Raw genomic sequence first — 20292 nt, forward strand, 5'->3', positions numbered from 1 at the left:
GCTAAAATAAGTGTAGCTAAAGGTAATTAACTTCGACTAAAAGGATGTAGCGCCTTAAATTACGTAATCCCTCTCAAAGTTCGAGTCTAACTTTGACTAGGGATTTGTCTAGTAAAAGTATGAGTTTTATGCTACAAAAATTAGCAAATAAGTCATGTTTTATATCAGCCAAATTGGTGGTCAAAACTAAAGGGCAAACATCGAGAGTGTTCTCTGCTACACAGTGGTCAAAATTTGTGACAAAGACGGTAGCATCTTGTAGTACATCACATGACGCGGCCGAGGAGTCATGAGTCATGTCACCACGCCTCTTGCCGGACCACAGTATTCCAGTTCTTTGCTGCACAGCCCTCTTTTCCACGGGAATTTCTCTAAATCAAGCAAAGCATCTTCTGATCAGCTCGATACTTGAGAACTTCACGGAGCTCCCCTTTGCCTCTTTGGTGATTGCCACAAAACAGTCCAACTTTGCTGCATTGACCGTGTAACAATTGCCAGCAATTCTTAAGCTCGCACCAGGACTTTAATCAATCTCCAGCTGTGGTCCGTTTGACGCTACGTGGACGCAGTCTGCTTGGTCCTTCTCTCTTCTTCTCTAATTAATGTATTACCATGTATTGGTCGCTGCTGGTCACACAAAAGACATCTTTTCTCTCTCCTTCCTAATTATTGCATGGCTCATACGACTTATTTTTTAGGTTAAAAAATGGGTATTGCCGCTGGTATAGGGGCAGATACATACGGACATCAAATCACAAATCATGTTCACGTCCGCGACGCAAGCTGACACAAATCGTGTCTAAAATGCATCGGGCTGCTAGAGATGCACTTAGGAGCTCTAACAAGCTGTCTTTAAGCAACTACACCCTTTATTAGTAGGTTGATATGTATTTCAAGAAAAAAATATCGACATAAACTTGGTCGACAAACTGAAAATTTATATTTTCTTGAATAAATTTTAAGTCAATTTTTTTTCTTAATCTACGTATCAGCCTAATAAACCGGTATAAAGAGAGAGTACAAGCGCACAGGAAGAAAATTCTATTAATGATTGCAGGAATTTTAATTGGAATTCCTCTTGATATATCCTGTGGAGTGTAGGCAACACCAAACAGTCTGTCTTACCATATGTGTATATATATCTCTTAATGAAGAAATGCTGGCCGATTAACTAAAGCATGGCTGGCTTCGCAAGATCACATTCCAGCACAACAAGGGGGGGCTATCAGCAAAAGTGAAATACTACTAGTATATACCAGCCAGTGTCTCCCCTGCCTGCTCTCGTCCTCTAGACTTCCACGCCACCTCTGTTTGGCCATCTGGCACATCCTGCCCTCTGCGTCTGCGACGCCAGCCACGCCAAAAGCCCCAGCGACGCCGTAACGCCTCTCCAAAAACCCCCGGCAGGCCGCAACCGCACCGAAACCCTAGGCCGGCGGCGATCGCCGCCGGCGACCGCGCCTCCCGCGGGGGCCTACCTGTGCGTCGGCTTCGTCTCCCTGGGCGGTTGCCGCCGTAGGAGGTGCGCGCGGAACGGGGTCTTTGCTTTTCTTTGCTTTTCTTTTCTTTCCTTTTCCGGCCCATTTCTGCGGATTCTGACGCGCTCTGCTTCCTGCTCGGCGCGGCCAGGTCGGGGTTTCCAGCCGCTTCGCCGCCGGGGGAGCCTTGGGAGGAGGCGCGGCCGTCCAGAAGATCCTCTGCTTCGACTTCCTCTGCTGGCTTTTTGTACCCCCAGGACGACAAAGGAGGTACGCACGCGCGCGCGTGTTCGATCGTCTCCGTTGCGCCGCGCAATGCGGGATCAAAATCGATTCCTTTTCGGCTCCGTTGCGGCGTTATGCTCTGCTTTGGCTTCTTATGCTTGAAAGTTCGCAACTTTTTTCCGGACGATATCCAAAATTTTCAAGAAATTTCAGTGTGAATAGCAGGTCTGGAGTGCTATCCACGATACGATACGATTTAAGTGTTTTCGGTTCTCGATGCGCGTACGAAATTTGGGTAGTGCTTGCGATTTGCATGCCTTAGGTGTTGGATCTTGTTTGATTTATTTCAAACTTCTCATGGTCATGGCCACATTAGAGGTCCTAACTGAAACTCCACTGCAAGTCTGCAACAGCGCAACCACAAACTGCTCCCAAGTTCAGGGGAACACATTTAGCGCCCAAAATCTTGTCTTGATTTGCATCAGGTCACCTGCTTTGTAGTACGCTAGTACGTGGCCGTGGATACTTGGGTATGCTCTGCTTTGGATTGTTACTTGAAAGCTTGCGACTTCCGGATGATATGTCAGCGCACTGGCCATGCATACAAATGCCTGCTACTAATACATGCACCAAACTCACAATTAACATCTCTGATGGCGACCCTACAAAATTTTCAACAAATTTCAGTGTGAATAACAGGTCTGGGAGTACCATGCACAATAGGATCTGTCCCGTTGGTTCTCCATGTGCGCATGATAAGGTTTGCGATTTGTATGCCTTTGGTGTTGATGTTGTTTGATATTTATTTCAAACTTCTCATGGCCATTACAGGCTCTAACTGAAACTCTGCAATAGCACACACACAAACTGCTCCCAAGTTCAGGGGAACACATTTAGTGCCCAAAATCTGTCTTGATTTGCATCAGGTCACCCGCTTTGTAGTACGCTAGTACGTGGCCGTGGATACTTGGGTGTGCTCTGCTTTGGATTGTTACTTGAAAGCTTGCGACTTCCGGATGATATGTCAGCGCACTGGCCATGCATACAAATGCCTGCTAGTAATACATGCACCAAACTCACAATTAACATCTCTGATGGCGACCCTACAAAATTTTCAACAAATTTCAGTGTGAATAGCAGGTCTGGGAGTACCATGCACAATAGGATTTGTCCTGTTGGTTCTCCATGTGCGCATGATAATGTGCGATTTGTATGCCTTTGGTGTTGATGTTGTTTGATATTTATTTCAAACTTCTCATGGCCATTGGAGGTTCTAACTGAAACTCCACTGCAACTCTGCAATAGCACACACACAAACTGCTCCCAAGTTGAGGGGAACACATTTAGTGCCCAAAATCTGTCTTGATTTGCATCAGGTCACCCGCTTTGTAGTACGCTAGTACGTGGCCGTGGATACTTGGGTGTGCTCTGCTTTGGATTGTTACTTGAAAGCTTGCGACTTCCGGATGATATGTCAGCGCACTGGCCATGCATACAAATGCCTGCTAGTAATACATGCACCAAACTCACAATTAACATCTCTGATGGCGACCCTACAAAATTTTCAACAAATTTCAGTGCGAATAGCAGGTCTGGGAGTACCATGCACAATAGGATTTGTCCTGTTGGTTCTCCATGTGCGCATGATAATGTTTGCGATTTGTATGCCTTTGGTGTTGATGTTGTTTGATATTTATTTCAAACTTCTCATGGCCATAGTGTGAATAGCAGGTCTGGGAGTACCATGCACAATAGGATTTGTCCTGTTGGTTCTCCATGTGCGCATGATAAGGTTTGCGATTTGTATGCCTTTGGTGTTGATGTTATTTGATATTTATTTCAAACTTCTCATGGCCATTGGAGGTTCTAACTGAAACTCTGCAATAGCACACACACAAACTGCTCCCAAGTTGAGGGGAACACATTTAGTGCCCAAAATCTGTCTTGATTTGCATCAGGTCACCCGCTTTGTAGTACGCTAGTACGTGGCCGTGGATACTTGGGTGTGCTCTGCTTTGGATTGTTACTTGAAAGCTTGCGACTTCCGGATGATATGTCAGCGCACTGGCCATGCATACAAATGCCTGCTAGTAATACATGCACCAAACTCACAATTAACATCTCTGATGGCGACCCTACAAAATTTTCAACAAATTTCAGTGTGAATAGCAGGTCTGGGAGTACCATGCACAATAGGATTTGTCCTGTTGGTCCTCCATGTGCGCATGATAATGTTTGCGATTTGTATGCCTTTGGTGTTGATGTTGTTTGATATTTATTTCAAACTTCTCATGGCCATAGTGTGAATAGCAGGTCTGGGAGTACCATGCACAATAGGATTTGTCCTGTTGGTTCTCCATGTGCGCATGATAATGTTTGCGATTTGTATGCCTTTGGTGTTGATGTTGTTTGATATTTATTTCAAACTTGTCATGGCCATTACAGGTTCTAACTGAAACTCTGCAATAGCACACACACAAACTGCTCCCAAGTTCAGGGGAACACATTTAGTGCCCAAAATCTGTCTTGATTTGCGTCAGGTCACCCGCTTTGTAGTACGCTAGTACGTGGCCGTGGATACTTGGGTGTGCTCTGCTTTGGATTGTTACTTGAAAGCTTGCGACTTCCGGATGATATGTCAGCGCACTGGCCATGCATACAAATGCCTGCTAGTAATACATGCACCAAACTCACAATTAACATCTCTGATGGCGACCCTACAAAATTTTCAACAAATTTCAGTGTGAATAGCAGGTCTGGGAGTACCATGCACAATAGGATTTGTCCTGTTGGTTCTCCATGTGCGCATGATAATGTTTGCGATTTGTATGCCTTTGGTGTTGATGTTGTTTGATATTTATTTCAAACTTCTCATGGCCATTGGAGGTTCTAACTGAAACTCCACTGCAACTCTGCAATAGCACGCACACAAACTGCTCCCAAGTTCAGGGGAACACATTTAGTGCCCAAAATCTGTCTTGATTTGCATCAGGTCGTTGGCTTTCCCTTGTCAGATGCATGTTAGGAACTGGATTTGCATGCAGCGTCCTAGCTTTTGGTGTGGTGCGCTCAGTTTATCATGTCAGAATGTTTCGAGTCTAAATTCGATATATATGAGTACATAAAATGACAAATATCCTTTTCTGAGGATTAAGATTGTACATTTGGTGGCTGGCGATACACAGAAATTGTAGCTGTTTTGTCAGGCCTTCTGCATTGTTGTGTCGATCGGAGCTCTAGTGGATGGCATTTTGTTCATGACTATCTGCTAGAGAATATTACAAATGCCTTTTTTATCAATCAGGTTTCCAGTTTCCTATATATCTGTTGCTTTCTGAGACAAATATTTGTTACTGGAATGTTTCTGACAGAAAGTTGTTTTGAATATTATTTCAATTTTAAAGATAAGGTTAAGTTTCTGTGGATTCTGACGTGCTCTGTTCCTTTTTGGTGCAGTTTGCTCAGAGTTTTCAGCTTCGCCACTGGGGAACCTTGGGAGGAGGCGCTGTTGTCCAGATCCTCTCATTTTGCTGGTTTTGTACTGAGGACGAGGAGGTAAGCCCGTGTTGTCTCTGTTATGGTGCGAATGCGGGTTTTATGATGATTTTTTTGGTTCCGATTTTGTGGATTGTCATGTCTTTCTTCCTTTGTTGTGCTTAGTCAGAGTCTGGGGAGGTGGTTACTGTTGTTGGTGCTTGGTTACGTGCTTCGCCTTTTTGAGTTTGCAGTCTTGTGGTGATAATAGTACGACTGGATGCTTTGCTTTAGATTATTTGAAATTTTGCAATTTCCAGACGATATGTTAGTGCACTAGCTATACGAGGCCTACTAGTAATAAGTGCACTGAAGTCACAATTACATCTCCAAATCTCCAATGGCGATGCAAAATTTTGACAAAATTTAGTGTGAATAGTAGGTCGGTAGTACTATCCACAGTATGATCAGTCTTTTTGGTTCTCAATTTGGATAACGTTCACAATTTACATGCATTTTGTGTCGATGTTGTATAATTTACTTATTCAAACTTCTCATGACCAGTAGAGATTCTAAACAGTCACCACTACACTAGTACACACAGCGTTATTTAATTATTGTTTCGATTTTAAAGAAGGTTAGTTTCAGTATTGCAAGCATCCTCTTCAAGCAAGAGTGAAGCATGTGCCTTTTCACAAATCTAATCCTCTCTTTGTGTTCCTTCTTATCACTCTGTTTTTTGAGGATGTCTGCATACGCTGATTTCTTCCATTGCATGCAGGATGACATCTTCAAAGGTCTGCAAGAGAAAGTTGGCTGAAGCTCCACTGCAGCAAGAAGCAGGCAAGCAGTGCTGTCAAACAGTTTGTCCGACTGAGAACACATCACGACCATCTTCTTCACGACTGCCAATTAAAGAGAGACGTATTGACACCAATGTTCCGGAGGATACACTGACCGATGAAGATAGTTCAATTTTATCACTCCAAGGTCGCCTTCCTACTTTCCAGGCCCCACTGGCAGTAATGCACCCACCAGTTCAAGATTCCAGCCAGCAGAGAGGTAATTCTATTCAGGCAAATGTCTCACACTTTTCATTGACTTGCTTGGTGAGCTCCCACGTTTATTTATATATATATATATATCTGCTACACATACAAAAGAGTTATTTTTCCATCAGGTCTGTTATATCTTTCTGGATGTCTTGAGACTTGAATTTGATAGTTTTGTTATGCTTTCCAAATATAGTCTGCTTTTGGAATACAAAACTTTCAGTATTTACACTTGTCATGGCACCTAAATTTGCCTCCTAAAAATATTCTTCCCTCCGATCCATGATACTTGTCACTGAATCGCAGGTATCTATACACATTTTAGTATGTCTATTCATATATAGTTTCTTTCATAATATAGTTTGTAGTGTGATAGAAGGTCATAAATTGTATAGAAAGAAACTGGTGGACGTCGCTTTCCTCCTTGGGGGGTCGTCGTGGAGATCCCCGTTCCCCTCAACCTTGGGTCACCTCTCCAGGTGAAGGCCTTGACCCTACAATGCAGGGTCGGATGACGGCGTCGTTCCGCGTCGCTTCCCCTCCTGAGGGCATCGTTTTTGGAGTTCGTGATTCTCTTCGTGCTTCCCCGAGACTGGACTTGCACAACATCACGGTTCACAGTTGGCCGGCGATGCGAGAGTTCCGTGTGGCGACCTCTGTGGCAACGATGGTGTTGAAGAGTGATGGTTTGGTCGCGGCAAGACCTTGTTAGTCGGCTCTGCTCTGGCGTGTCCGAGTTCCTTCATGTTGGTCCTCCCTTGCTGCGAAGTCGGAGCTGCTATGTTCTTCGAGCGTCTTCATTTGAGCGGCGTACGATGACCTGCAAGGGGCGGTCAGGTGAAGTTCTTCTTCAGCGTGGGTCTTGCGCATCGCCTCTCCGGAGCTCGTCACCAGAGTTGAAGCTGCCGGTCCCTTCGTGAGGAGCCACCTGTTTGGTGTTGGCCGGCTTGCTCTTCACGGTGCCGCTTCGACGAGGTCTTCTTTTTGGTCGTTTCTTCAGAGAAGTCGGAGTCGCTGCAGAGTGATGACGTTGACACTGGTGGGCAACCTCGACGACGATCTTCACTTCAGTGGTGTTTGTGCAGTTCATGTGGGTTGCCAGGGTGGCTGTGTGTGCCCTCGCGACGGTCGTGCTCCACAACGGTCGGCGAGGGTATTTGTACAGGTTTTTGGCCGGTTTTCCGTTAATAAAATGGCCACCTATTCTTCTCTATTAATGAAAATGGCAAGTCTTGCCTCGTTTCAAAAATAAATAAATTGTATAGCTGGTACACTTAAAAGCCACACACCCTATGATCATCCTGAAGTCTTGGAAAATTTGGTAGCTATGCAATGCGTGTTTGATGGTGTGATCTTAAGGTGCCAGGAGTTGGAGTTCATCTTTGGCAAAGCAGATCTGTGATAGGTCGCTGGAGCCAAGGCGCTTTGACAGTTGCCATTCTACGCTTCCCGACCATTTCCAGTTTAGATATTGTTGCTTTTGTGGTTTGCTGTTGTTTTTAGTTCTTTTGTGGGGCTAGAAAGATAATAAAGGCTTTTGTTTACCAGTTCTTTGTTCTTAGTTTTTGGGGTCTTTTATTACTTCCGCCACTGCCCGCACTCCATAGTATACAAAATGACATGCATATTGATGTGTGTTACAAAAAACTGGAAACTCAGTTATGACTTCTTCTTGGGAAACCTTGTTTAGTTTCAGTGTTACTTTCTGAACGCATCACTAGTTTCGGTTTGCACCATTTACTAGTTTGTCTAACAACCTTTGGCATACGTGTAATCCATATGGGCATATGGCATACTTACATGGGAACTGTGCTATTGTGAACTCTGAATTAATACAGCATGCCATAACTCTTCTAGTGATAACAATATATGTACTACAACTCCCCTAAAAAATATATATATGTACTACAACTGCTGCAGATATATTCTGTCTTTCCTGCAAAGAAAGCATTATCTTGTTGTGGCTGCAATGTTAATAATGTTTTCATTGCATTGTTAATCTGGAATTAATCTCTAATAACGTCTAACTAATTCAGAATTTCTGTTTTTTTTTTCAAAATCCTCCAGCTTACAAGGATGCACACATAATTTCTGGTGCACAGTATGCTGTGAAAGGTGTTTCTGTTGCTCATGAAAGAAACATGGCTGGTACAAGCAGAAGTCAAGCAACCACAAAGAAAAAAGATTCTGCAACTAACTTTGAGGTAGCTTTGTCAAATTCTGGAACAGGGAAACTATCATTTACATATACCTCGGAAAATCGTTCTGATTTCCACATGCCTGACATGGAGTCGGTATGCAAGGTAATGGAGGCTAGATGTCTCAGGACATACAAGGTCCTAGAACCCAATTTCTCTGTCATGAAACTTCTGCAAGATACGTGCCAGTGTATTGTTGACTTGGGCGTAGAATTTAGTGGACCTAGAGAAAAAGGAATGGTACAAATAATTCCTGCTCATAATGTCAATGATATAACAAAAGGCGAAGAACATGTGAGAATTCCTATAATCAATGAAAGTGGCAATGGGATTCTTCCTCCTCACTTTCAGTACATACCAGGCAACATCACCTTCCAGGATGCGCATGTTCATATTTCACTTGCTAGAATAGGAGATGAAAGTTGCTGTTCAGGCTGCTTTGGAGATTGCTTATCAGGACCTTTTCCATGCGCATGTGCAGCAGAAACTGGAGGAGAATTTGCTTATACCAGAGATGGACTTCTAAGAGAAGCATTTCTCGATTCTTGTATCTCTATGCTTCAAGAACCACAGATACAAAAAAGATTTATTAAAGAATGCTGGAGCAAGTGCGGTTGTGCAAGAAATTGTGGAAACCGGGTGGTGCAGCGAGGCATCAGTCGACATCTGCAGGTAAGACATATGTACCCATTTAACTCTTAGTATTACCCTTCTGCACCAAAGATGAAGTCGTGACTAATCAGTGCCATTTGATGAATATGATGGAACTAACTATTCCTGTGCAATTGTGCAGCTACATATGCATATATTAAAAACATGGTTATGCAGTTTTAATTCTTATGATTCATATGCATATATGACTTCAACAGGTTTAACCTATACATGATTAATCTACACCATCCAACTAAGTTGTATAGAATTTTGCTATTGTTCTTTCGATAAATCTGGAAATTGAGCCTTTTTTTAAATTTCCCTAAAGTTAATGTGTCAATGTTGATCCAATGTAGAATCTCATTTTTACCTTGTGTAATAGTATAATTGACTAATCGAGTATGGTGGTAACTGCAGCATTTTTTCTTGCGATGCAGTGCATTCTGTTTATGCTCATGTTCTGAGGACATTAAACTGCATGATCTTACATGTTTTCTTATATTCATTTGTAATGAATATTATCGTCATTTCAGGTATTCTTAACCCCTGGAAACAAGGGGTGGGGACTGAGGGCTGCCGAGGAACTTCCTCGTGGCACGTTTGTTTGTGAGTATGCTGGTGAAATATTAACAAACAACGAGCTCTATGAAAGAAATAATCAAGAGACAGCAAATGCTAGACACACGTACCCTGTGTATCTTAATTCTGATCGTCAAACTGAAGATATTCTGGAGGATGACACTGCTCTCTGTCTAGATGCCACCTTTTATGGGAATGTGGCACGGTTCATAAATCATAGGTAATACCTATTTTACTATTTTTGATCATGCAGTTTCTTGCCTCCTCGAGAAAAAAATAGATAGAAAATGCCCCCAAAAAAGTCATGGAAATACCAAATTTAACAAAAGTATAACTCCTAAATGTTTTTGGTTCCCATTAGTTACTGCTTTTCTTATCCATTGTTGACCAGCTGCACTTTAGGGTTGAGAGTGGTAGTTTGTGGCTATTTGTGAATGATTGGAGAAAGCAATACATGCTGTTTGGAACTAATGCCGTAAAAAATTGCCTCCTCGAGGAAATACCAAATTTAACAAAAGTATAACTCCTAAATGTTTTTGGTTCCCATTAGTTACTGCTTTTCTTATCCATTGTTGACCAGCTGCACTTTAGGGTTGAGAGTGGTAGTTTGTGGCTATTTGTGAATGATTGGAGAAAGCAATACATGCTGTTTGGAACTAATGCCGTAAAAAATTGCCTCCTCGAGGAAAAATAGATAGAAAATGCCCTCCACACCCCCCCCCCCCCCCCCCTCCCAAAGAAGTCATGGAAATACAAATTTAACAAAATTAAAACTTTTAAATGGTGCGGAAATTGCTGACTAAAAGTTTTATTGTATGTTGCAGGTGTAATGATGCCAATATTATTGAAGTACCTGTGGAGATTGAGACACCCGACCACCACTACTACCATGTATGTGTATGCAACTCAAGCTATTGTTGTTTGTGTGTTAATGCAATTTGAAATGTTTGAAGATTTTTAATTTATTCTTTTCTTTTGTTTAGATAGCTTTTTTCACCAAAAGGAAAATAAAGCGGTTTGAGGAACTCACATGGGTAGGCCGCCCGTACACTCGTACTTCATGAAGTTAACCAATTATATCTAAGCTCCATTTTCATGCATCCTGCATCATCCTGATGTGAATCTGGGACTATAAGATATGGTTAATCGGTTTCTACCGTCCTATCTGAAGTCAGTTTAATCTTATGTTTTAGAATTTTAGACCTTACGTTGGATTGTATCATTGCAGATCAATCAATAGTTTTGCCAAGCAACTCTCCCTTTATTTGTATAGTGAAATCTTCTTGCCAATACGAAAAATTATTGTGTACTTTAAGTCATATATGTGAAATGCATAACCTTGTTTTATGCACATCTTGACCACAGGACTATGGTATGGATTTTGGCGATGTGAACCACCCTATCAAAGCATTTAAATGTCTCTGTGGAAGCAAACATTGCCGGGACAAAGAAAACACCTCAAGTAGGTGCTTCAAGCTTTTTCTTTGTGACTTAATAGTTATTGTTGCTAATTTCTCAACCTTCTCTACTATTCCCTCCTTTTTGCTAAACAGTAGTCCTCTAGATTCTCTGTATTAGAATATATATTTCCATTGAGGGAATCAAGAGTGTAGTTAGTATTTTCCTAATCCCTACCCGACTCTAATGCTTTTGAAGATGTTAATGGGTATGTATGGTTTTCTCATTAATTCTTCTTTGATTTAGTTTTTTTTGTTGATTCACATGGGTATATGCGTGACCAACTTAATTTAGCAGAAGAACTATCATATGCCCTTTGCTCATGTGTATCCCTCAACACAAAAGTTTCTTGGTATTGAAAAAATTTGGGTGAAAATTTACTTGGATGCACATATGATGTCTCTGATATGGTTGCCCCAATTGAAAGCAACCAAGTCATCATGAGAATTCAGAAGGTAGACACATAGGCGATTGAGTTTCATCTTGAAAGATATATAGAACATACCCTCCCAACATCTCAATTTTTTTAAAAGGTCTAGAAATTTCTAAACCGTGAATATGGAACGTTTCATCTGGTATATTCGTTAATATTTCCATCAAGAAAAATGTTTTTTTTCAACAAGATCTATTTTTCATTTGATATTCTAGTGATACGTGTTTGCCATTAAGTTACATCAGCTGACCACAAACATTGATATGCTGCTGCAGGATCTAAATCCCGAGCCCTGGTTTTATTATGACTACTGGTCAAGAGATAAGCCGGAAAGGAGATTCAAGATAACATTAGCATCTGCCAAGTAGTGTTCATGGTTTTGTGACAATAGGTGATATTTTGTTGTGGCTAGAACAAATGTTCCAGATGACTGTCTTGTCACCTACATATCTGGATTGCTTCTTTTAGTGTTGTCCTACCAAGTTTGTTTTCCAGGGAGCACATTTTGGTTGCTGTTTCATGACTCCTTTTGTTTTGGAAAGCATTTTTTCATTACTCCTTTTCAATGATATATACGACGTGATCTTGTTGATTGTTTTCCATGTTCTACCATCAAAGTCTGGTCCGTTTAAATTATAGCAGCTGTATTGGGCGTGGGAGAGGTGGCATGTCTGTACCCAACTCCATTCACCTGAGAATGGAGTGGAGTATGCTTTGCGATGACTGATGAGAGGTGCATACTCTTATAACTTGTAGACATGGAATATTTACTATAATACAATACTACTAATTCATTTTCGTTTTGAATGATGTTAGGTTGGTAGCAGTTAAGAATAATTAGACTAGTATGGAGACAAATTAGGATATATATTAGCTTCTGTACACATCAATTTTAGTCCTTGCACACTGAAAAGCTTGAAGGGTTATATCCGCTCAAAGCTCAGAGAGAGTACATCTACTATATACGCGATCCAAATTACAAAAGGAGAGTGGTTCAAACCTCTTTATGTGCGTGCATACAGATGGCCAATAGGATGCTTCTCAGGGAACCTTCGGTTTCTCTATTATTTAAAAAAAAGGTTTGGGCAGATATTTATGCACTGTAATTTGAGTAAAATGCATGCTTAGTACTTCAACTTTCAGGAGAAGTTCATTTTAGCATATCAACCAAGAAATACTTCATTTTAGTAGCACGCTTAACAAAGTTGGCTTTACGACAGAGTCCGTGAGAAAGATTGACAAGATCACAATCTAACTTTATACTTAGCTGCACGGCTGTACCATCTGACCAGGGGAGTGCTAAAAATAGTACTCCCTTCGATCCATAAAATGTGTCATGTGTTTAATCTAACTTTGCAACTAAGTCTTTCTTTATACTTACCTAACTGATAAGATAAAAACAATAAGATGCACCAGCCGGGAATCGAACCCGGGTCTGTACCGTGGCAGGGTACTATTCTACCACTAGACCACTGGTGCCTTGTGGTGTTTCTACGAATGCAGATGTAATGATAACATAATATTCTCAACCGCGCTGAAATGGCAGTGCAACTATTTGCTTCCTTAATACAATTTGTCTCACGAATCCACCATAACCTGTTCTTTTAAAGAACCTTGGACGGAGAACAGTGACCATTGCACTATCTTTGGCACCAACATTAAACTCCAGAGGTCCAATTCCATAGGTGAAAACAAGGACATTACTAATTCAAACTCAAGGGCGGAGCAAATCCAAGTGTAGTGTTGTCATACCACCTTCGTTCTTCTTACCACAGGCATTTGCTTCTTTCCTACTGAACTCAAACACCAAACATCTCCCATAACCTTACACACGTTATGCGAACAAATAGTAGGAGTACTAAGCCAATGAAATTACAGTGGTCGACGTTCACATCGCGTATCCTTAAGATCCATAGCCAGTCTAAAGAATTTCAGCTAAACCATAGCTTATTTAGCTGTCCTACCGAACAGGGAAACTTCGGTTTAATCGAAGCTTTGCACCAATTCTCAGCACCATCTTAGCATCGGATACATATCATCTCCCAGGCTTCAGAAAACTGTCACGCTTTCGTCAGAGGGACGAACCCGTGTCTAATAGCAGCCGACCATGCCTTCTCGACGTCCATCATGTCGTCCCCGCACTCGTGCGTACTCCATCCTTCCAGGACGTGGAGTATTCCGGCGATGTGCCACGCGCTCATCACCCTTCTTGGCAGCCAGTTCTGTCAAGGAAGCAAATATACAGTGCTGGTCAGGAGAGGTTCGTTTATGCGATTTGTTGCCATTACGATTGTCTTGATGAAGGATATCATGTTAGTTTATTTGTATTACCTCGCAGGAGTGGATGTTCTGCATAGTCTCAGGGATCTTCATCGCCGGGGTGCTCAGGTAAGTGCAGTCCTTGCGAACTTTCTTAGGGGGGAACTGCGATATAGGAATGAATACTGTGCCTTTTGGTGCCATCCTTTGTTCTGTGTCATCGATCTTGTCTACTATCCAAATCTGCAGAAAATTGAAAAAGCATAAATACAGGCTTCTTGCAAGATTGGTAGTAAGAATCTAGAAGCGTTACGCCCCTAGTTCACATGTTCTACTACTGATTTTCACCATGGCTCAAGTCTGGATAATCATAAGATTCAGTGATAAGACTAATATAAATGGTTTCTGACTTACCATATTCTTCTTTTACAGAAAAAATATCATGTAGCATTTATTCAGGTTTGCTGTTTTCATGACTTAGGTTGTTATTCAGAAAATTTATGGGAGCTAGTCTAAAGACATTTCATGGAAATGCTTATTCGATACTGACAATATTTGAAGTTGTGACCAACAACTTCCTTCTCAAGGAGATATCTATGAATAAAGAACTTAGTTCTATGTACGACAATGCTGCACTTTCCAGGAAACTTCTAATTTGTCGACATGACTTTTACCTTGGTTACGTCATTACTGGAGCACTTCAAATAGCTTGCTTTGTTCTTTGGCATCTGTGACTTGAGCATATCATATTCTTTCTTCTGTTTCATGATCACCTGAGTCCAAAATAATTTCATGAAAACTCGGGAAAATATTCTACAAAACTATTACCTATAATATTAGAGACATGACTGCAGGAAGATATAGATATACCTGGATGCCTCTGCCACATAATGTCATAGCAACAGCACGGGCTATCTTAGAAGTCCCTGTATGAAGAAAAACTTGCTTTGCATCTACAGGGATGCTTTTTAGGATTACTCCAGTTGCTAATCCACTTCCATCAACTATTCGAACTCTCAATTTCGGATACTTTTGTCTAAATAGTTCACCATTTCCATTCAGCTCTTTTGCCTGAAAGAAAAAAAAAAGAATCAAATATATTCTCATCATCAATTGATGACTACACATTGGTTAAGATACAAAGTACTAATGTTTATTATCAACCAATGAGGGTACATATAAATGTGCAGTTATTTACTTTTTTTTTTTGTTATGTTCTCTTATGATTCTCACGTCTTCTCTATGCTGACATATCACTGTGCATCTCTGCAATATGAGTACTAGAAGTAAGGATTAGTTACCTGGTTCAGTAGTCCTAGACTGAGCACTTTAACCCCTCTTACATCAGCATCTAATATTGCCTTTTCAATTAAGTCGTTGATCGATTCTCTATCCCATGTCAGACCATACTGCAGAAATGAAAGAAAAAGAGTTGAGCAACCTGCGAACCATTAGATAAACACATACATGGTAAGGGGAGTTAGTTACTTGAAAGTTGTATCTCGGTACAACCCATGTTTGCATCTTCATCTTCTTTAGCTTGATTCTCTCAACCACGAATGCAGATGACCCATAAATCCATGCTACTGCCATTGACAGCCATGCCAAGGGCCAGAGCGCCCACATATACCACTCGGAGTTGTCAGATGGTTTGGATGCTATGGATGCGAATCCTATCCTTAGATGATAGGCTGACTGCAAGTTGGTCATATGTGTGAGATGAACAAGGTCAGGTGTCTCCTCTGTTCCTTTCAGTGAGCTCTCATACAGCTCGTCAGACGACTTGTCCATAGTGCTGTATATGTAGTCGTAAAATGGCATGAAGAGTGAATAGTTTGTACGGAACTGCGTGTGGTGAAGAGAATGAAACCTGTATAAGAAACCAGCAAAAGATTGTTATGTTGAGGTTCGGTGAAGTAATAAGAAATTATCTGAACTCCCAAGTCTCATCATCTTTTTTGGTTAATGCCTGGTCTAAGCTGATGGATTTATGTTAAAGGTCCGCACTTACGATGGGGTGTACATGATATACTTGAGAGGGGGGAATACTTGGAACATCCACTTCGGCACCAACTCAAAATTGCAGTGCCCCATGTTGTTCATGAAGTCAATGTAAACGATATACAGCACAAAGGCGAGGGCAGAGCCATTTCCCATGTAAACTGTGGACAACAGCGGGATTGCAAAGAGCGTGAAATAGACGATGTGTTCGCCAAAAGGATGAATCACCGCTGCAATATACAGATATATTAGAAACCAATAAAAAAAGTTGTCATTAACATGACACACTTCCTACGTGCTTGCTGGAACAGCAGTAGTTATGCATGAATAAAACACTTTTGACATTGTTGGTTAGAACGCACACAACCTAGTAACAGATAGTAAGGTTGCACAACCACGGCACATCACCCTATTTTTTTCCATGGGTTATGATTACTACATCTTGCATTATGTTTAAAAACAACAAAGCCTTAAGAACGACAGAAGGGAAATAAGACCTGTTCTGACACATTAACACGAAACACATTGTTCGTCTCTGTTCATATAACCACGCTATCATAGAAAATATGTTAAACTGAAACCAACAATCCTAAAGGCAAGAGGAAGATGTAGTACATTTTGGTCTTTCAGTTACTAGTTGATTTCAGATTTGGTGTCTCAACTTCAATACCAGACATTTTGCGCACTGCTATTTGAAACACATTTTTTTTTAAACAACGTACAAGTGGCAAGCCGTAAGCACAAGAAAAAGCATGAAAACTAGAAATTAGAAAAAGAAATAAGGAATTGAAAAAATTATGAGAAGGTCAGAGAATTTGTGTGAATAAAAACAAACTTTGAAAGCAAAAAAAATATTTTATTCTATAAAGTTAGTTAAAAGTGGTAAATCTAAGTAAGGAAGAGAAAATTTTACGGAAAACTCAAAACCATTATACAAAATTAACCATATGTTTTTATGTTTTTATGTGTTTTTACTTTTCCCAAATTAACTCCATCAGTAAACACTTTCTTTCTGAATGTATTCAACCCGATCAGTAATTTCCGAACTGACCAAAGGGCAGAATTCAGATAGGAATTCGGGGGCAGTGAAATATACAGTGAAATTTAACTAATTTCTGTTCCTGCGTTTGTTTTATCTTGCCTGCCATATTAATAACCGTCTTTCTTTGGAGCATGTTTCGGTCTGCCCTATCTCTGTCTCTCTCTCGAGATAAGTTTCGGCCGAAATGAATAATTGCGCCTGGACGGGCGTGGTCTGTGCCACCGTATTTCAGGCAGTCACATGGCGTTGTTGGTTCCCCGGCACTGGCAGCACGAGCATCGTCTTAAAGCCGATTACAGTGCTCGTACAGTGTACTGTACTTACTGTTCGCGATCAGACGGTGGAGACTATCTACACGCGTCCAAGTGGTCCTGTCAACACCAAGCTGGTTTCTTTGAAAAACAAGGCCAAGAGGTACCGTTGATTCATTGGGGAGAAAATGGCGTAGGGCTGTCTGAAACTGATAATAAAGGATTGTTCCGTCCGTCACTACTACTATTCATTCATTCCAGCCACATGGCTACTGGAGCTGAATTGTTGTTCCAAGAAGCGTGACACCGTGCGTGAATATAACCATAACAAAAGACCTGATTGGCTCAGTCCATTGCACGCATTTCATGTTGATTAAGTAGTAATTTCCGTAAGGGGACAGGCGACTTACAGGTGATTGGCTCGGTGACGATGGATGCGTGGTGGTGCGAGTGGTAGCGCGAGTAGAGGAAGTGGTGGTGCAGCGCGCGGTGGAACCAGTAGTAGAGGAACTCCACCGGCCCGGCGTGCAGCAGCGCCGTCATGACCGCCCCGTCCGTCCGCCACAGCGGGAAGTGCCGGACGCTCGGCAGCGCCAGGTAGCCCAAGAAGAAGAGCAGCCCGTTGAAGATGATCTGGTCGTCCCTGCATCATCACCGTCGTCGCCATCACCCATGTCACAAATCGAATTTCAACGACCCATCTCCAGTCGTCACTGCCTGAAAAGAAAAGGTAAAGAAAACAGCAAGGAACTGCTCGTTGCTCACCATCCTCGCTCGCGGTCGACCTGCTCGAACTCGATGGCGCGGTCGACGATGCGGTGCCTGCTTCGGGCGGTCTGGTAGCGCGAGATGCTAATCCAGATCTGGTTGTGGATCATGCGCAGCAGCAGCGAGGGCAGGATGAGCGCGTAGGCGATGTCGACGTCGCCCCACCCCTTGGTCGTCACCCGGTGCAAGCCGTGGGCCACCGCCGGCGCCATCACCAGGTACTGCATCAGAGAATAGAACAGACGATGGTGGTACTGTGAGAAGGAATCTCCCTCCAGGGAACGTAAATGCACTGTTTTCCTGCTAATTATTTGCAGTACAGCGCGCAATCATGTCGTAATCACATAGCAGAAGTATGAGAAGAATTTGTTTGTTTGTTTGTTGAAGGTTAGTATTAGTAGGAGTATCATACTATTCCGATTTGGGACTGCATTGATGACTTGATGTCAACAGATTCGTTCCCCGGCCGTTGCCATGCTGCTTATTATATTGGCTAGGCCAAGAACGAGAATGTCTGCCGCATCTTCTAACCTGGGACGGATTGAGCATGGAATAGCTGTATTTCTTTTTTTTTCTTCAGAGACGAAATGAACTAGTAGCAAGATTTCTTCTCTTCAGTGTGGAGGAGAAATCCCCCATTACCCCTTCTAACGGCTTGAAACAACTTGAGCATTCCAGACAATCTAGTGCCGGTCACCCACTGCAACATAAGGCCAAATTGAGATGGAGGTGGGATGGGTAAAGGAGGAAAGGGCAATCTTCTTGTGTTGGCATATTTGTTCTTGTTGCTAAATCTACCAACAGCAAAAGCATGCAGAGTATTTCTTAGCCCATTATTGGTTGGGGGCGCCATCGACAGCGCGAAAATAGGCCAACAGGTCCGGCAACAGAAGCGCACTGGGAGCTGCAAATCGCTATGCTGATGGGGGCAATGTAAACGAGATTCCCTTCAATCCACTAGTAGTACATAGTTAGCAAGACCAACTAACAGAGGACAGAAGAAACGCCTGTTCCTAAGCATCTCTAATCGAGCAATGAACAGAGGAGCAAGGAGGAACGAGGAAGAGTAGCTAGAAGAGCATTTGCATCGAGCTCGTACCTTGAAGTTGCCCATCCTCTCCCATGGCCATTCAGTCAGAGGGCCCGGCCTGATCGCCATGGCTGCCCTGCCCTGTGTCTGTGTTGTCTCCTCCTCCTCTCACTTCCTTCCCTTCCCACTCGGCCACCCCAATGGCCAATCAGAACGAAGATGGTACCGAGTCTTCGCAGAGCCGCTCCCCGGCCAGTCTGCGCCACCTCCTTGGTTTTTATAAGCTTCAGTGTGAGCTGCACACGGCACGTCGGCACCCTCTATAGCCCCAACCCCCAAAGCCCAAACCGCTGGTAGACCAGTACACACAGCACGCACCGTACCATTTCACTGCACGTTTTGTATTACGCCCCGACCCATTTCGCTCGCACATTTTATCCGTTTTCAGTTTCGGTTCAGTTAGGGTATCGGGCGGGGCGTTTCAAAACATCGACTCATTTGGTTTGTTTTGGTCCGTTTAGATCGCTCCGCGGATAAAATATGAGTCGGGGTTCGGCATGGTAGGCTTATGCCCGCGGTTCGGCATGCTAGGCTTACGCCCACATCGGCGGTCTGCACTGTCCATTTTGGCCCATTGGTGGCAGACACCAATTTAAATTGAATTCAAATAAAAAGTTGAAGGGCCCAAAATTTTAGAAAAATCATTAATTCAAACAGAATTTACAAATCATAAATATAAAAAAACTAAACTAAGCCCTAGTTACCAGCGTCGACATCTTCCTCCTCGTCAATGTTGAGGTCGATGAACGGCGAGGGCACCCATGGCCCCTGCTGCGGCCAGGCAGGAATCACCGGCGGCATGTGTTGTGGCGGATGCAGCACGTACTGTGGTGGTGTCGACTGCTACTACGAAGGGTTGTCTCACTGCCTCGGGAGGCGCGTATGGCAGCAACGGTATGGCGGTGGCAGAGACGCGATGTGGTCCGCCACCATGGTAGAGAGCTGGACGACCTTGTCCAGGCTAGGCATCATCGTCTCCCTCTTCTACTCGTCCTCGTTGGCAGCGGGTGCGAGGACGTCGTAGTCCTCAACGGAATGAAAATCCCGGACATGCCGGATCACTCGACGCGCCTCATGCTCCCATGCTAGAAGACTTTGCACAGGTAGGCGTGGTCGTACTGTGGCGTCCGCGGTAGCCGCTGGATGCGGCAACACATCACCTCCTGAATCGTCGGCCCATCCGTTGGTGCAGGCGGCATGGGCACCCTACCCTTGTTCAGGTGCCATCCTCCGAGTAGGGAAGACGTTGCGGTGAAGGCAGGGATCCACTTCCGCCCACCGTCTCTTGCACTCCAGCAAGGCCACAGACTGCCTGTTGCGCTCACGTTGCTGG

At 42.9% G+C, this 20292-nt stretch overlaps 2 protein-coding genes and 1 non-coding gene across 4 annotated transcripts; 1 reads left to right on the top strand and 2 right to left on the bottom strand.

The window, feature by feature from the left end:
* The first annotated feature begins 1294 nt into the window (after nt 1-1294).
* On the top strand, nt 1295-12134 carry LOC127307075 (histone-lysine N-methyltransferase SUVR4). 2 transcript variants are annotated; one of them, XM_051337770.1, is made up of 10 exons: nt 1295-1522; nt 1630-1748; nt 5160-5258; nt 5959-6239; nt 8297-9099; nt 9612-9877; nt 10482-10548; nt 10641-10691; nt 11023-11119; nt 11824-12134. In XM_051337770.1, the coding sequence occupies exons 4-10, from the start codon at nt 5960-5962 to the stop codon at nt 11853-11855; spliced, it is 1596 nt and encodes a 531-aa protein (XP_051193730.1). In that variant the 5' UTR covers nt 1295-1522; nt 1630-1748; nt 5160-5258; nt 5959; the 3' UTR covers nt 11856-12134. The 2 variants fall into 2 exon arrangements, with proteins under 2 accessions (XP_051193730.1, XP_051193731.1); XM_051337771.1 differs by lacking the exon at nt 10641-10691.
* Nucleotides 12135-12956: 822 nt separating this feature from the next.
* Nucleotides 12957-13027, bottom strand: TRNAG-GCC (transfer RNA glycine (anticodon GCC)). Its single transcript has one exon. It is a non-coding gene; the product is annotated as a tRNA-Gly (tRNA).
* Nucleotides 13028-13236: 209 nt separating this feature from the next.
* Nucleotides 13237-19165, bottom strand: LOC127307074 (very-long-chain aldehyde decarbonylase GL1-4). Its single transcript, XM_051337769.2, has 10 exons — nt 18969-19165; nt 17867-18090; nt 17512-17744; nt 15819-16038; nt 15296-15677; nt 15109-15216; nt 14678-14878; nt 14482-14580; nt 13880-14050; nt 13237-13770 (listed from the first exon to the last, which is right to left on the bottom strand). Exons 1-10 carry the CDS (start codon nt 19026-19028, stop codon nt 13609-13611), a joined length of 1860 nt encoding a protein of 619 aa, XP_051193729.1. The 5' UTR covers nt 19029-19165; the 3' UTR covers nt 13237-13608.
* Nucleotides 19166-20292: the final 1127 nt, after the last annotated feature.

Source organism: Lolium perenne, chromosome 6, assembly GCF_019359855.2.
Source record: "Lolium perenne isolate Kyuss_39 chromosome 6, Kyuss_2.0, whole genome shotgun sequence".
Classification (NCBI taxonomy): Eukaryota; Viridiplantae; Streptophyta; class Magnoliopsida; order Poales; family Poaceae; genus Lolium; species Lolium perenne.

Bases quoted from the DNA above. Each gene is read 5' to 3' on its own strand.
- LOC127307075 (XM_051337770.1), top strand. From the start codon at position 5,960: ATGACATCTTCAAAGGTCTGCAAGAGAAAGTTGGCTGAAGCTCCACTG. The intron at 9,878-10,481 runs GTAATACCTATT...TGTATGTTGCAG, and splicing joins GCACGGTTCATAAATCATAG to GTGTAATGATGCCAATATTA. The intron at 11,120-11,823 runs GTAGGTGCTTCA...ATGCTGCTGCAG, and splicing joins GGACAAAGAAAACACCTCAA to GATCTAAATCCCGAGCCCTG.
- LOC127307074 (XM_051337769.2), bottom strand. From the start codon at position 19,028: ATGGCGATCAGGCCGGGCCCTCTGACTGAATGGCCATGGGAGAGGATG. The intron at 15,217-15,295 runs GTAACTAACTCC...TCATTTCTGCAG, and splicing joins TACCGAGATACAACTTTCAA to TATGGTCTGACATGGGATAG. The intron at 13,771-13,879 runs GTAATACAAATA...CTTCCTTGACAG, and splicing joins AGAACATCCACTCCTGCGAG to AACTGGCTGCCAAGAAGGGT.